General features: G+C 47.2%; 1 protein-coding gene across 3 annotated transcripts in view; it reads left to right on the plus strand.

Moving 5' to 3' along the window:
- Dyrk1a (dual specificity tyrosine phosphorylation regulated kinase 1A) overlaps positions 1-8967 on the plus strand; it is a 116005-nt gene extending 107038 nt beyond the window's left edge. For all 3 annotated transcript variants that reach the window (XM_050162140.1, XM_050162139.1, XM_050162141.1), the window contains exons 11-12: positions 158-282; positions 5777-8967. In XM_050162140.1, coding sequence (XP_050018097.1) covers positions 158-282; positions 5777-6397 — 746 coding nt within the window. In that variant the 3' untranslated portion in view covers positions 6398-8967. The remainder of the gene's footprint in view (positions 1-157; positions 283-5776) is intronic.
- The last annotated feature ends 4765 nt before the right edge of the window (positions 8968-13732 follow it).

The following is a 13732-nucleotide window of genomic DNA, read 5'->3' on the forward strand; positions in this document are numbered from 1 at the left end:
TAGTCAGCTGGGATGTTACATGGTGCTGGGGTCAGTGCACGGGTCCTGGTGCCTGCAGAGCACACGCTCTCACTCACTGTGAGTGATGATGCAGTCTCCGAGCACTGCCCTGGGCGGGGTTCCTCTAAACTCAGCTCTGTCCTGTCCTCTGCTGAAGGTGGATCCTCGGGAACGAGCAACAGCGGGAGAGCCAGGTCAGACCCAACGCACCAGCACCGGCACAGCGGAGGACACTTCACGGCTGCTGTCCAGGCCATGGACTGTGAGACACACAGTCCTCAGGTGAGCTCTCAGTGTTCATGGCACAGCCCCGCTCACTTTAACTGTGATAGCTCAAGTGTGAGGATGTTTGAGGCTCTCTGTCTGTGTCCTCTTTTTCTAAAGGCATGTAATACCCTCACTGCTGAAGAGGAAAGCTTTGACCATGGACACCATGTAACTCCCTTCTTGTTAGAAATGAGAACTCACATTGGGCACACACACCGTCCGTCTAGACTTTCCCCTGTGTGATTATATTATTTGCCACAGCAATGTCCAAGCCTCATGAAGTTTGATCCCTACCTGAGCTGCATGGTCTGGGTCTCTGTCATGGCCTCTTGTGACCTCCACTCCCAGACTTGGTTTCTGAATCAGTCTGTGCTTGGATTTTCAACCTTGAAGTCTTGGTTTTGCTCCTTAAACGTGGTGATCTTTGTGAACTCACTATTAGAGTCCTAGTGTGAGGCGGTGGCAGCAGTGACAGTGCTGAGGTCTGAACACAGATTAGAGCAGTGAAGGAAGCCAGGCTCGTCTCGGCCCCAGCCCACAGGACAGCCTCCATTCTCTAGGAAAGACGGGGATCACAGTGCCCCTCTGCATTCAGGAAGTAAGACTTGAGGCTGGGCAGCATCCTCCAGCAAGAGCTTTGACCTCTGCCGCTTGCTGCCAGCTGGGGACCAAATACTCAAACATGAGCCTGTGGAGGTGTTTCCTGTTCAGACAAGAGCACATGACTTTATAATACACCTTCACACTGTCGCCTACATTTTGATTTTTGTGGTGAGAAGCAGGTTGGTTAGTTTTGATGGAGTAAGTAGAATCTGCTAGGTTGATGGTTTCCTTTCTTGTGACTAGGCTGCTAGATTCTTCTGGAGAAACTGTCACATGGTTTCATTATCACTATTCGTGTTCACACAACTATTCGTTATTCCACACTTCTCAGAGTCCTGTCTCCCTTCTGTTCTCTAAAATGCTTCAAACTTTTCTACTTATGTGTAGATGCCTTCGGCCTCTCTCCCTGACTTTCCTGCTTTGGGCAGGGTCTTCACCTGTACAGCCTTGCCTATACATAGCTTACCGGTGCAGCTGCTGTTCCCTTCCCCTGTTCTGTCGGCCCCACGCTCCTCCATGTGTGTCTCCTGTTTTATATTGCCTTTGTTTCCCCTTGTACCTGGAAGTTAACATGTAGAGCCCACTGTGACAGTAGTGTGTCTGTGCTCTGCCCCTCTTCTCTGACCTCAGAATGCTCAAACTGAGATCTTTTACAGGTGGGATGTGGCACACTTAATCCCCAGGCCTCTCTGCTGTGTCTGTGCTCAGCTGGGCCGTTCTCCAGTGCCACCTGCTCAGAAAAGCTGCCCTAAATGGTTTTGGACTAACTGTCCTTGGTTCCTGTCTTTCATACATACTGTCCTGTAAACACACAGAGAAAGTCCCCGGAATAACATGCTCTGTGTCCCCATCTATCTTACACAAGTCACAGTTTGGTTGTTTTCACGTTACTTACTCATCTCACCGTTTATTTTGGGTGGCTTTTGGCAGCCCTAGCTGCCTCCCGCCTTATGTCATCCTCCTCTTTCCTCCCAGGAGTTGGAATCACACACATGCTTTACTGTGCCCAACGTATTTTTTTCTTTGGGGGTTAATTTTTTTAGTTGTTTATTTACTTTGTGTATGTATGTATGTATGTATGTATGTATGTATGTATGTATGTATGTGGGCACACGGAAACCATAGCATGGCTATAGAGGTAAGAGGACAACTTCAGGGAGTCATCTCTGTCCACCTGTGGTCCTGGACAGTTAGACTCTCAGATAGGCTGAGTGGCAAGTGCCTTTAGATGAATGCCATTATCTGCTGAGCCATTTTGCTGGCCAGTTTTTGAATAGTTGATACAGTGTCATGGTAAAAAAGAAACCTAGCACACAGCGTTGTGAGCAGTCCTCTTTATCACGTCCACTAGTCTCTAAAAAGATCTTCTTCATGTAAAAGTCAATCTAATTATACATTAACAGATAATATGTATTAGTCAGATAGTATTTTATATGTATACACAATATTCTATACACGCCAAACACCTACCCTAGGTATGTCCTACACTCTAACCTGTATAGAAACACCTACCCTAGGTATGTCCTACACTCTAGCCTGTATAGAAACACCTACCCTAGGTATGGCCTACACTGTAGCCTGTATAGAAACACCTACCCTAGGTATTTCCTACACTCTAGCCTGTATAGAAACACCTACCCTAGGTATGGCCTACACTGTAGTCTGTATAGAAACAGTGTCATACTGCACAAATTTTTACATCTAGATTTTTCCACATTTTGCATAGATTTGATATTTTTTCCTATATTAAAGCTTCTATTTTATATTGTTTTGCAGTATTACATTATTTGAACATTCTATGAGCCATTTCATTCGTGGCTTATTAATGGGCATTTTGTTTATTTACAGTCAGTTTTACTATTTATGATGGCATAATAAAAATCTTCACTGGGCAGTGGTGGCGTACAACTATAATTTCAGCACTCGGGGTTTTGGGGCAGAGGCAGGCAGATCTCTGTGAGTTTGAGGCCAGCCTGGTCTACAAAGCGAGTTTTAGGACAGCCAGGGGTGTTACACAGAGAAACCCTGCTCGAAAAATACAGCCAAAAAACCCCCAACTTTATGTGTGAGGAGGTGACATGGGTTGGGGGTTGAGGGGCTGCCTGCCTTTAATCTCAGCACTCAGGAGGCAGAGGGAGGTGGATCTTTGCGTTCGAGGCCAGCCTGGTCTACAAAGTGAGTTTCAGGACAGCCAGAGCTGTTACACAAAGAAAGAAAAAAAAAGTTTCTGTGCATTTTGTCTGTGTTGTAAATTCCTGAAAACAGTTGGAAGTAAAATTGCTGAATCACAGTGAGGCAGCATGTAATTTAGGTCATGATTGTCAGCTTATCTTCGGCAAGATTTTTACAACTCAGTAAATGTAAATTGAGAGTTAAAAGTCATTACCAACTTATAGTACAGTGTAATGGTGGAGCATTTGCCTGGAGTACACTATACCCTGGTTAGATGTGGTCTCCAGCAATACATAGGCACACAACCAAAAAGAAGGGAAGAAAAAAATGAGAAGTGTGTTAGTGTCCCTGGTCTGTCTGCAGTTTGACTTCATTGGTGACATCTGCTATGGCCTGAAACTGTTAACAGAAAATCTATAAATAATAATTGTTATTATTAAAAGATTATATATGCTTCTGAATATCAGGATGAGATCTCCTCCCACCCTGCTCTGTCCTCTGTCCAGCTTTATCTGTGCTGTATACATGACCTGCCCACTTGTCATGGAGACATCCTCGTCATCAGACTGCTTTTTGTGCAGTCACAATGCTGTGCCAATGACTCCTACCTTAGAATTCAAGGAGTTGGTTTGTTTTGTTTTGTAAGTCATGTTTTCTCTGTGTGCCCCTGGCTGTCCCAGAACTCACTCTATAGACCAGGCTGGTCTGAAACTCACAGAGATCCGTCTGCCTCTGCCTCCCAAATGCTGGGATTAAAGCTGTGCGCCACCACCGCCTGGTTAAAGATTTTATAATTAACCATTTGATAATAGATGCAGCACAAGAGTCTCGTACTGACCACTCAGATTTCTCAGAGAGCACCCTGATGCAGTCTCTGTTAGGATCTGTCAGTCTCTTCTCTCTGCCTGATATGATAGGCGTGCATCAGGAATTGGCCCTCCCATGGGTAGCAGGGCTCTTCCAGTGCAAAGTGTTGGTGTACAGTATCAAGTAGTTGAGTGTCCCTGATCTGAAATTCTGAAGTACTCTAATTGTAAAGCACATTTCATGCCAGATTAAGGATGTTCAACCTACATTTTTTTCTCTGAGATTGTCTACCAGTTTTGTTTTTCCTGCTGGATTTCCATATAATTTTTATTGAATAATACTTAACAATTTGTACTAAATTAATTGGTGGTCTTCTAGTGACAGAAATAGACACAGCAAAACACAAAATGACAAGTAATGTTTACATAAAAACGGAAGTCTGGGGGTGGACCCCAGTGGTATTCCCTGCATGGTGTTAGCGAGGGCTGCGCTAGACCCTCCCTGCTCAGCCAGTCAAGGCTCATGCGTCTGAGAAGAACACATGTTCGGTGAGGCATATTGAGTAAAGTAGACTAAACACTCACTATCCGAGTAAATTGAGAATAGAGTGTTCCCTTTCCTTGACTGTGGCAGTGAAGTAACCTAAGCGGCTCTTCAGAGCATGGGTGCGTCCTTTGTGCCCTGCTCTCACAGTGTGTGATCGCACACACCTGGGCTCAGCTGTGCACGGTGCAGTGTCCAGCAGACAGACCTGCCTGCACCTCGCGAGCAGTGACAGCTGAAGTCCACCTTCATTCCAACCATAGTTCTGATTGATGGCTGTGTCCGGCACGAAGGAGTCTGGAAAGTACAGTACACAGGGTGGAATCCGTGGCCTTTGCCGTAGATGGTTGGGGCAGCGTTAGCCAGAACACCTGGGAACTCCAGAACTGGCATGCAAAGATTAGAAATGAAAGCATTCTTGATGGGAGGAAGTGGTGAGCTGATGCCCAGAAGCGCATGTCCAGGCTAAGGGTGGGAAAGAGGTCTCAGGTGATTAGAACCCAAGCACTTAAGGAAGGTTGGAGAGATAGGAAGTGGGAAATCACTGATGATTTTCAGACAGAGTGAGCCGATTGTGTTTTGAAAGAACTTTGCTACTCTCAGTGGGTTGAGAAGGACAAATATGGAAGCAGGGGGTGATTTTTGTTGATTTATTTTATTTAGTAAAGAGGTCCTTGCATCAGTCTAGGCTAAGTGATTTAGGATCTAGTGTGAGGGATCTCATTGGTGCTTCCTGCTGGGTTCAGAAGGAGGAAGGGATTGTCAAGCATCTGGGTGAATCTACATCCTTTTGTTTTTTTGGTTTTTCGAGACAGGATTTCTCTGTGGCTTTGGAGCCTGTCCTGGAACTAGCTCTGTAGACCAGGCTGGTCTCGAACTCACAGAGATCCGCCTGCCTCTGCCTCCCGAGTGCTGGGATTAAAGGCGTGCACCACCACCACCCAGCTCCATCCTTTTGTTTTGTAAAGAAAGCTGGGAGGAGGAGGGACTCCAAGGAAAGTAGTTCTCCAGACCTACCCAGAGTGCTGCTGGGTTCTTTATAGGAAGCTTACTGATCCTGCATAGATAGTGAAACAGGAGCCTGGCCATGAGTGTAGATGTGAGAATTAGCCAGTACGAGGCTAGAGCTAATGTGCCAAGCAGTGTTTAAAAGAATACAGTTTGTGTGTTGTTATTTGGGGTAAAGCTAGCCGGTGGCCGGGAGCTGGGAGGCCCGCCCCTCCTTCTACAACCACTTTTACAGTAAAATGTTCCTTGCTCTGGAACTTACATAGACTTGTGTGGTATAGAACTGTCTAGTGTGTTAAAAGTTTCCACACTCCCCCCATCCGCCAGCTCACTCGCTTTAGTGCCGAGTAACCCTTTGATAATGTCTCCCTTCCAGGTGCGCCAGCAGTTCCCGGCTCCTCTGGGCTGGTCAGGCACTGAAGCTCCTACACAAGTCACTGTTGAAACTCATCCTGTTCAAGAAACAACCTTTCATGTAGCCCCTCAGCCGAATGCATTGCATCATCACCATGGAAACAGTTCCCATCACCACCACCACCACCATCACCATCACCACCACCATGGACAGCAAGCCTTGGGTAACCGGACCAGGCCAAGGGTCTACAATTCTCCAACAAATAGCTCCTCTACCCAGGATTCCATGGAGGTTGGCCACAGTCACCACTCCATGACATCCCTGTCTTCCTCAACGACTTCTTCCTCCACATCTTCCTCCTCTACTGGTAATCAAGGCAATCAAGCCTACCAGAACCGCCCAGTGGCTGCTAACGCCTTGGACTTTGGACAGAATGGAGCTATGGACGTTAACTTGACCGTCTACTCCAATCCCCGCCAAGAGACTGGCATAGCTGGACATCCGACATACCAATTTTCTGCTAACACAGGCCCTGCACATTACATGACTGAAGGACACCTGACCATGAGGCAAGGGGCTGAGAGAGAAGAGTCTCCCATGACAGGCGTGTGTGTGCAACAGAGTCCTGTAGCTAGCTCGTGACTACATTGAAACTTGAGTTTGTTTCTTGTGTGTTTTTATAGAAGTGGTGTTTTTTTTCCCAAAAACAAAGTGCAAAGCTGCTTGAACCAGAAGGAGATTGACACACTGAACCGCTACCAGAGGGCAAAGCTGACTTTTGTTTTTAACTTGAAAAGATTGCAAAGGGACAGTGAAGTTTTTAAGAGCCATGTCCACCTGTCTTCACGGAGAGCTCCAAGGTGCCCTCTTTTTGTCCCCTTTTAACTTGCCATCTCCCTGTCACAGTGGGTTTGTCTTTCTATCCAACAAAAGTTCATGTTCAGATGTTGGTCTTGGTCATTTGCCAACTAATTTTAAAATAAAAAGGCACTGCACAGAATTTGCATAAAGGGCCCCATAAGGGTGTTTTCTTTTTTTCTTTTTCTTTTTTTCATTTTTACATTTTCTCCTTTTCCCCATGTTTTGTTTTGGGTTGGGGTAGGGCGGGAGATTTGGGTTTTCTGTCCTCTACACATTTGGGCACGGAATGCAGTACTGTAAGGAAAAGGGCCTCCAGCTCACACAGACACCATCTTCAGCTGTGTGAGAGGAACGCTTGTGTTGACCTTTGGAAGGCACAGTAAGCATGCTAAGTGGCGGGGATCAGGACTCTCCTATCTGAGCCTACCGAGGAGCAAAGCAGCAATTCCATGGGATCCTGTGGCTCTCCTGTTGGAGAGGCCATGGGCAGATAGGAATGGAACGGGACTGGTCTCCTCAGCAAGGTGCACTGAGAAGCAAACACCGGGTCAGTTGTGGCCAGTCCTGGGGAGGTCTGAGTGGTGGTCTTTGGGATAACCTTTGGCCTTATGGATTTGGACTCGAAGTTAGAAGAGCCTACCATTTCAGATACAATCACTTGCGGACATGCATTTGCAGACAGTCCTTAATGCTGAAAACACAGAGAATGGGTAATTCAAGAGGCCTTTCTTTTAAAATAGACTTTGTGACCCACTAATTGTAAGGTATTGCAAGGTCACTTTGCGTGTGTCATAAAGCTGACTCCCTATTGGTTGAAGGCCACAGACGTAGTGGTTTGCTTTGATGGAAATAGCTACAGCTGTGTCCTTCCTGCTTTTTACCTTTTCTTTGGCTTTTTCTCGGCACGTGGTGTCGCCACCATTTCTTCTGCACAAAGACGTCTTCTGTTCATCCTGAACATTTTAAAATGCAGAATTTTATGTGACTGCTTTTTTGCCTCACAATTATGCTGTGAATTTTACAAAAATTTATTTTCTTTTTGATAATTTATTGTACCAAAGCTGTTTTTATAGCACATAGATGTCTGTAACCGATGATGTAGCAGTCCTGCACTTTGACACAAGGTGTGACTAGACCATTTTCAATGTCAGTGGGAATTATGGCTGTACTATTGCTTAAACAAAACTGGAACTGTTGTCGAGTCCATAGCCGAGCCATCTACAGCAGTCTGTGGACTGGACAGAATAGAGTAAACACCTGCCACATTCTAAATGCATTCAGGCTTCTGAAGGGAAAGGGACACTGGAGCCAGCAGCTGATGCTTGTACTCCTGAGTAACTCACTTGTAACTTGAATGTGGGGTCTTGATTGAACCAATAGGTCCACAGTCGGGCAGGAGGCAGGCAGAGCCTGAGCATGACCTGAAGTGAGAGGGCTGGCGTTAGCAGGTGCCTCCTTGGAGACTATGCTGCCTTCATGTAATACAGTCTCCCATTTAAATTGAGCAGTTTTAGGGTGTTACACTCTCTAGCAGTGGGATTGGGGGAGTGGAGAGAGAGTGTTTCCCTGTCCAGGACCGCAAGAAGCCCGGGAGAGAAGCAGTGACCTACCTCTGCCTGCCCACAGCCCTATTGGAAGCAGCTCAGCAGAACACCACGTTACTTTCTATTGGTCAACTCCATGTGGCTGACTAGGTCAATTTTTTTTTTTTTTTTTCCTGAGCAAAAGCAGGTTTTTATCTGTAAGCAGTGACAGAAGAAGGGCCTGAAACTCTGAATGTGAGTGGAAACTTGGAGAGCCTGTTTTTGTAAACACAAACACTTTGATTGTTAATCAGGAAATCCATATTTATTTTGTAATTAAATGTCAAGCCTGTGGATTGTTTTGAACTTGGTAGTCGATGAGAGTTTACGTGAATAAAGGCGTCACCTCGAGTGCAGCTCGGTCAGAAGGGATGCGGTGGCGGCACCTGCTGCTTAGAAACCCCAACACCACACCAGGTGGCTCAGGTCTCTTTTCTCCCCTGTGCTGGTTGCCACATTTTAGCAAGCACCAAAAAAGAAAGCAGTTTTTAAGCCGATCCTTACATAACGGAAACCACACAATCCAGTGCTTCTGCATACTGTGTTATGTTACAGTCCAGTTTTGTGTGCTTTACTACACAGTTTGGTTACAGGACTTCTGTGCATTGTAAACATAAACAGCATGGAAAAGGTTAAATACCTGTGTTCAGATTGTAAGACCTAGTCCGGACTTGCTGTGTATATTGTAACGTTAAATGAAAAAAGACCCCCTTTGTATTATAGTCATGCGGTCTTATGTATGATAAACAGTTGAATAATTTGTCCTCAGACTCTTTACTATGCTTTTTTAAAAATTAAGGGGAAAATGTAAACACAGTAAAAATCTTCCTGTGCACTGAAGCCGTCCCAGGTCTGGTAGGTCCGGCAGGCGTAATTGACTCGCTGTGTGGGGGACACCGTCATGGAGAGGAGGCTGGACGGAGGAGTCGCTCTTTAGCACGGATTTTTTATGAATGATTGTCGCGCAGTTACTGCTTCCCCACGGTCGGTCCTGTTTGTGTTCAGAGGGGTTTTGCAGGCCACAGTTACCCTGAGGCCCTGGCCTGCTCGGGTTTAGGAGACTGCGAGTGCTGCCTGGCCACTGTCCTGTGCAGACTCAGAGAGCCACCCTGCTGCGGCAGCCTTTTCTAAGTCAGCTTACACGGATGTGTTAAGGTGGCGTTCAGAAGGTAAGAGACTTACATGAAACTTTTGCCTGTAGAGTTCCTGTGTTAGAGTAGAAAATTCCCTAATTTTTTTTTGTCTTAGGCTATGGGATTCCCTACCCCTTAGGTAACAAGCATATTTTATAATACTGGACTAAAACACCCAAGACTTACTTTTACTTAATAAATAGGACTATATTTTTTATTTATTTGAATGAGACTATAGTAATTTGAGACCTCAGAAATGCCATCTGGGCCGTTGCCACTGTCCTGCTCCGGCTTATTAAATGCACCGTGCGCTCTGACAGTGGGAAGTACACGAAGAGACAGGGAACACTTCATTTTCAATTGGTCCTCACCTTTCTTTTCACTGGTTGCTTTTATTTTACCTGTCCAGGTTCCCACTTTGCCCTGTGTCTGTTCTTGTCCTGCTGACCATGAACAGTAGATTGCAGACACAAAACTGGGCCTCAGTGCCCTGTGTGAGGAGTGTGGAGATGACTGAGAATATAGAAGCTGTGTGGGACTTTGGTGTCCCGAGACCAGAGTTCTTAAGAGAATCTGGGGTCTCTGTGGGGCAGACATCTTCCACACTGAGCAGAGTCTGTTTCCAAGTGCACACAGTACTTGGCAGCGTGTGCACGCTAGCCGTGAAGACCCATGCGGCCGTCCATGCTTCAGCAGGAAGAGGTAAGGAACCGAGCTGCCCACATCAGGACTGGGCTGTGGCAGTGTTAACACTGGCTGGACGCGAGCACGTTGTCACTTTCAGAAATACGCTTGTCTTGGTTGTGAGACAAAGCTCTCTCCCACTAGACACTACTGCAAGCACAAAGAAATTGCCCAGATCAGACCCTGCATATTCTCAGGGACTGCATATTTGCTGCCTAGCCCATATTTACATTATGATTGATAACCTAGATCAGACCCCTCAGGGGTCAATGACCCTTTCTCAGGGATTGCATAGATGCTGCCTAGCCCATATTTACATTATGATTGATAACGGTAGCAAAATTACACTTAAAAACGAAGTAGCGATGAAACTTATTAAAGGGTCGCAGCATTGAGAAGACTGACCCTTTGGCCTAGAGTTTTCCAGTGTAGACCTGTGTAGCTGCTGCTTCTTCCCCAGGTTCTCTCCTGCACCCCCTCTCCCCTGCTGGGAGGACTTCACACAGGCTAGAGCAGCTCTCTGGTTGGGTTCTGAAAGGAGTCACACTGAATAGCACACATGTTCACACCTCAGGGTGGGGCAAAGGCGAGCTCACAATGTGGATGCTGAAAGCTGCTACAGACGAGGGCTCTGAACATGGGAGGAGGTGGTGGTGTCCGCTGTTGTTTGCCAAGCCTTCTTGTAGCTAGGGAAACACTGGCATCCTTCAGGACACAGCATTCTAAAAGACTCTTAAAAGTAGGTGCTGCTGCTTATACCCTGAGGAAGAAGGAAGTTGATTTGATTACCTTTCCGATTAAACTAAGATTGTCACTTTAGGATTTCTATCTTATACTTGTACTCACAATCCTATAGTTGTCCCTGCTTCCTTGCTGAAACCAGTAGAGAGGAACAGAGTCGCGGGTGTCAGGCACCGAGTCGTGAGTGGGCAGCAGCCTAGCTGCTGGGGCCTGGCCAGGGTTGGAAACAGCCTTTGGGAGATGAAGGCCGCTCACCTGCCACCAGCCATCGTAGAGAATGGCTTTGTTTAAGGCCAAGGTCTGATGCAGAGAAGTAGCCTAAGGAGACAGTGGACAGTGAGGTCACTTCCACTTTGGGTGTCCATGGGCAGGAAGCGAACCAGGGGAAAGGGTGGTTTTGATAAACTAGTGAGCACCTGCTGGTTTAAAAGCAGGCAGGTCTGCAATCTGTAGAATCACACATGCCCCGCCCAGTGTTTGACTCAGGAAGTTGGAATGGGGTCAGGTCATCTTTTTAGAAAGATTTGGCTAAGATGTTGAACCTGCATCCAGGAATGACTAGAGCAAGGAGATGTGTGTGGCCAATCAAGAGCGTCCTAAAAAGGGCGTGTTACTGTTGATTCCATCCAGGGGAGTATTGGGTTGACAGTGGCCCAGCGAGGCGGTGCGGCGCACAGAGCACTTGTCCTTTATGCAAGTGGGTGGCTGTGGCGGAGCTTCCTGTCGGTGCTCCAACGACCCGTGAGAAGGCATGTGTTCAATGTCTTTCCCAATAGTGATCTGGGATTTGCTTCCTTAAACACTTTGGTAGGCAGTGGACTTCCCTCTCCCAGGGCCTGGGCTGGAGGTTTGTGTAGTATTTGCAGGTTTTAGCCTATTGCCTCTGCCTCCTGGCAGATCCCTTCTTCAGCCTCATGCCTGCATTACGACTGTCTGCCATATACATGTGCAGCATCTTGTTCAGTGAGTGGATGCAGATCAAAGTCTAGCACATGCTTCCTGTATGGCTGGCTCTGTAGCATGAGTGGAACCTGCATTTTCCACATGAGCATAACCGGATTAGGTGAGTACTAAGCAGTTTACAGCTACTTTTGGAGCCTGACTGGGTATTATCTTTATTAATTGCCTTTGCTACCACACAGTGCCACTTTCACAGTTGGGAAGGTCATTGGGTTTGGGGTTTTTTGGTAGTTCCCTTAGTCTTCACATCTGTGTGACTATAATAAGGGCCAGCACTGCTGCTTTTCCTTCCTTCCTTCCTTCCTTCCTTCCTTCCTTCCTTCCTTCCTTCCTTCCTTCCTTCCTCCCTCCCTCCCTCCCTCCCTCCCTCCCTCTCTCCCTTCTTCACTCCTTTCCCTCCCTCCTTCCCTTTTTCCTTCTTGGCCGTCCTGGAACTTGTTATGTAGACTAAGCTGGCCTCAAACTCACAAAGATCTGCCTCCCAAGTGGTGGAATTAAAGGTGCATGCTACCGTGCTAGGCCAGCACTGGTTTTTTTAACCAGCACTGTTATCAGACCCTGGGAGTTCTGTGTGCAGTGGCTTCTTACTGCCCTTCACTTGGTGCAGTCCAAGGCTTTTGTAATCTTCAGAGAAATAGGCCTAAGAGTGTGATCGTGTCTGTGTGAGTATGGGATGTGTGTGCACGCACATCTGTGTGCAGGTGTGGTGTCTGCATGCACAGGTGGAGAACCGAGGTCGGCAGCATTTTCTGTCTATTGCTGTGTACCATGTATTTGAGAAGGTGCCTTCCTCTGAATGTGAGACTTGCTTTTCCAGGTAGAGTAGCTGGCCAGCAGGCTCGGTGATGCAGCTGTCAGTGACTCTCTCCGTGAGAGCTGTGCAGACACCACTCTGCAGCTGGGGCTCACTGCGTTCTGGGCTTTAGGGCTCAGGCTCTCACGCTTGTACAGCAAGCACCTAACCCCTGAGTCCTCTCAGCCCTGTAGGTTGTTAAGTTAATGAACAGTGACATCAGGCAAGTTTTAGGGACTCCAAAGGCTATAACATAAACTTTAAAAGCGGTAAAGCAACTGCTGCCATTTTCCATTCTGAAGAGTTTGCTGTGGAGACGTGTCCAGCTTCCCACAGGGTCATTTCTCTTCTTACCCCTAAAATATCTTCCCTCTTATAAATTGTGAGGACAAAGATGTCAGGATAAAATCTGCCCTCTGTTAGGATATACAATTTCCAGTGGCCTGGGTGCATTAAGACCACACTGGACTGATGATGTGGTTAAGATGGGCGAGCTGCTTCCAGGACCAGTTCTCATTCCAAGTCCAAACCACATTGACAGTCATCTGTCTGAAAAGGCACCTAGACCTGTGCCCATAACATCTCCGATTGCCTCAGAGGGGTTGCCCTCTGGAGAAGGCTTTCATAGCATGGATCTGGCCTAAGGAGTGCCAGGGCCAACTGTGGACTCAGGGATGCAGTGGAGTGCAGGCCTGGAGGTGGCCCTCCAGGATCCTGGGGTACCCAGAACTCACGTATTTTCACCTGGATAAGGTACACCGTCTATCTTCTGTGGGGGTGTGGGCACTAGACAAATAGGTCTCCTCTACCACTCAGGAATCACAGCGGCCCTTATTTTTACAGAGAATGAAGGAACTCAAGGTGTAGGGGTGGGCTAGGGGTTGTGTGGGTGGGGGTGCGGTGCTCCCGTGTGGGCCACCAGCAAGCTGTGGTGGAAGTCCCTGCTGAATGCTGGCTGTGTTAGAATTCCGCCTGCTTCTTAACTGGAATCCACACAGCAAGACCACAGCTCTCCTTTACCGGCAAGATTAAAAGGGAGTGAACTTGAAATATCTGTCTCACTTACTGCAGAAGACACTCGGAAGCAGAGAAGGCAGTGAGGGTTTAGACTGCCAGCAGAATCGGAAAGTGAAAAGGGAGGCCTGGCTCGAGAACCATAATCTTCCAGGCAGGAGCTCAGGGCTGCAGACAGGCCCGTGCCAGAGAAACGGTCAGCAACAAC

This window comes from Alexandromys fortis, unplaced genomic scaffold, assembly GCF_014885135.2.
Source record: "Alexandromys fortis isolate MF-2015 unplaced genomic scaffold, M_Fortis_MF-2015_v1.1 scaffold_128, whole genome shotgun sequence".
Taxonomy (NCBI): domain Eukaryota; kingdom Metazoa; phylum Chordata; class Mammalia; order Rodentia; family Cricetidae; genus Alexandromys; species Alexandromys fortis.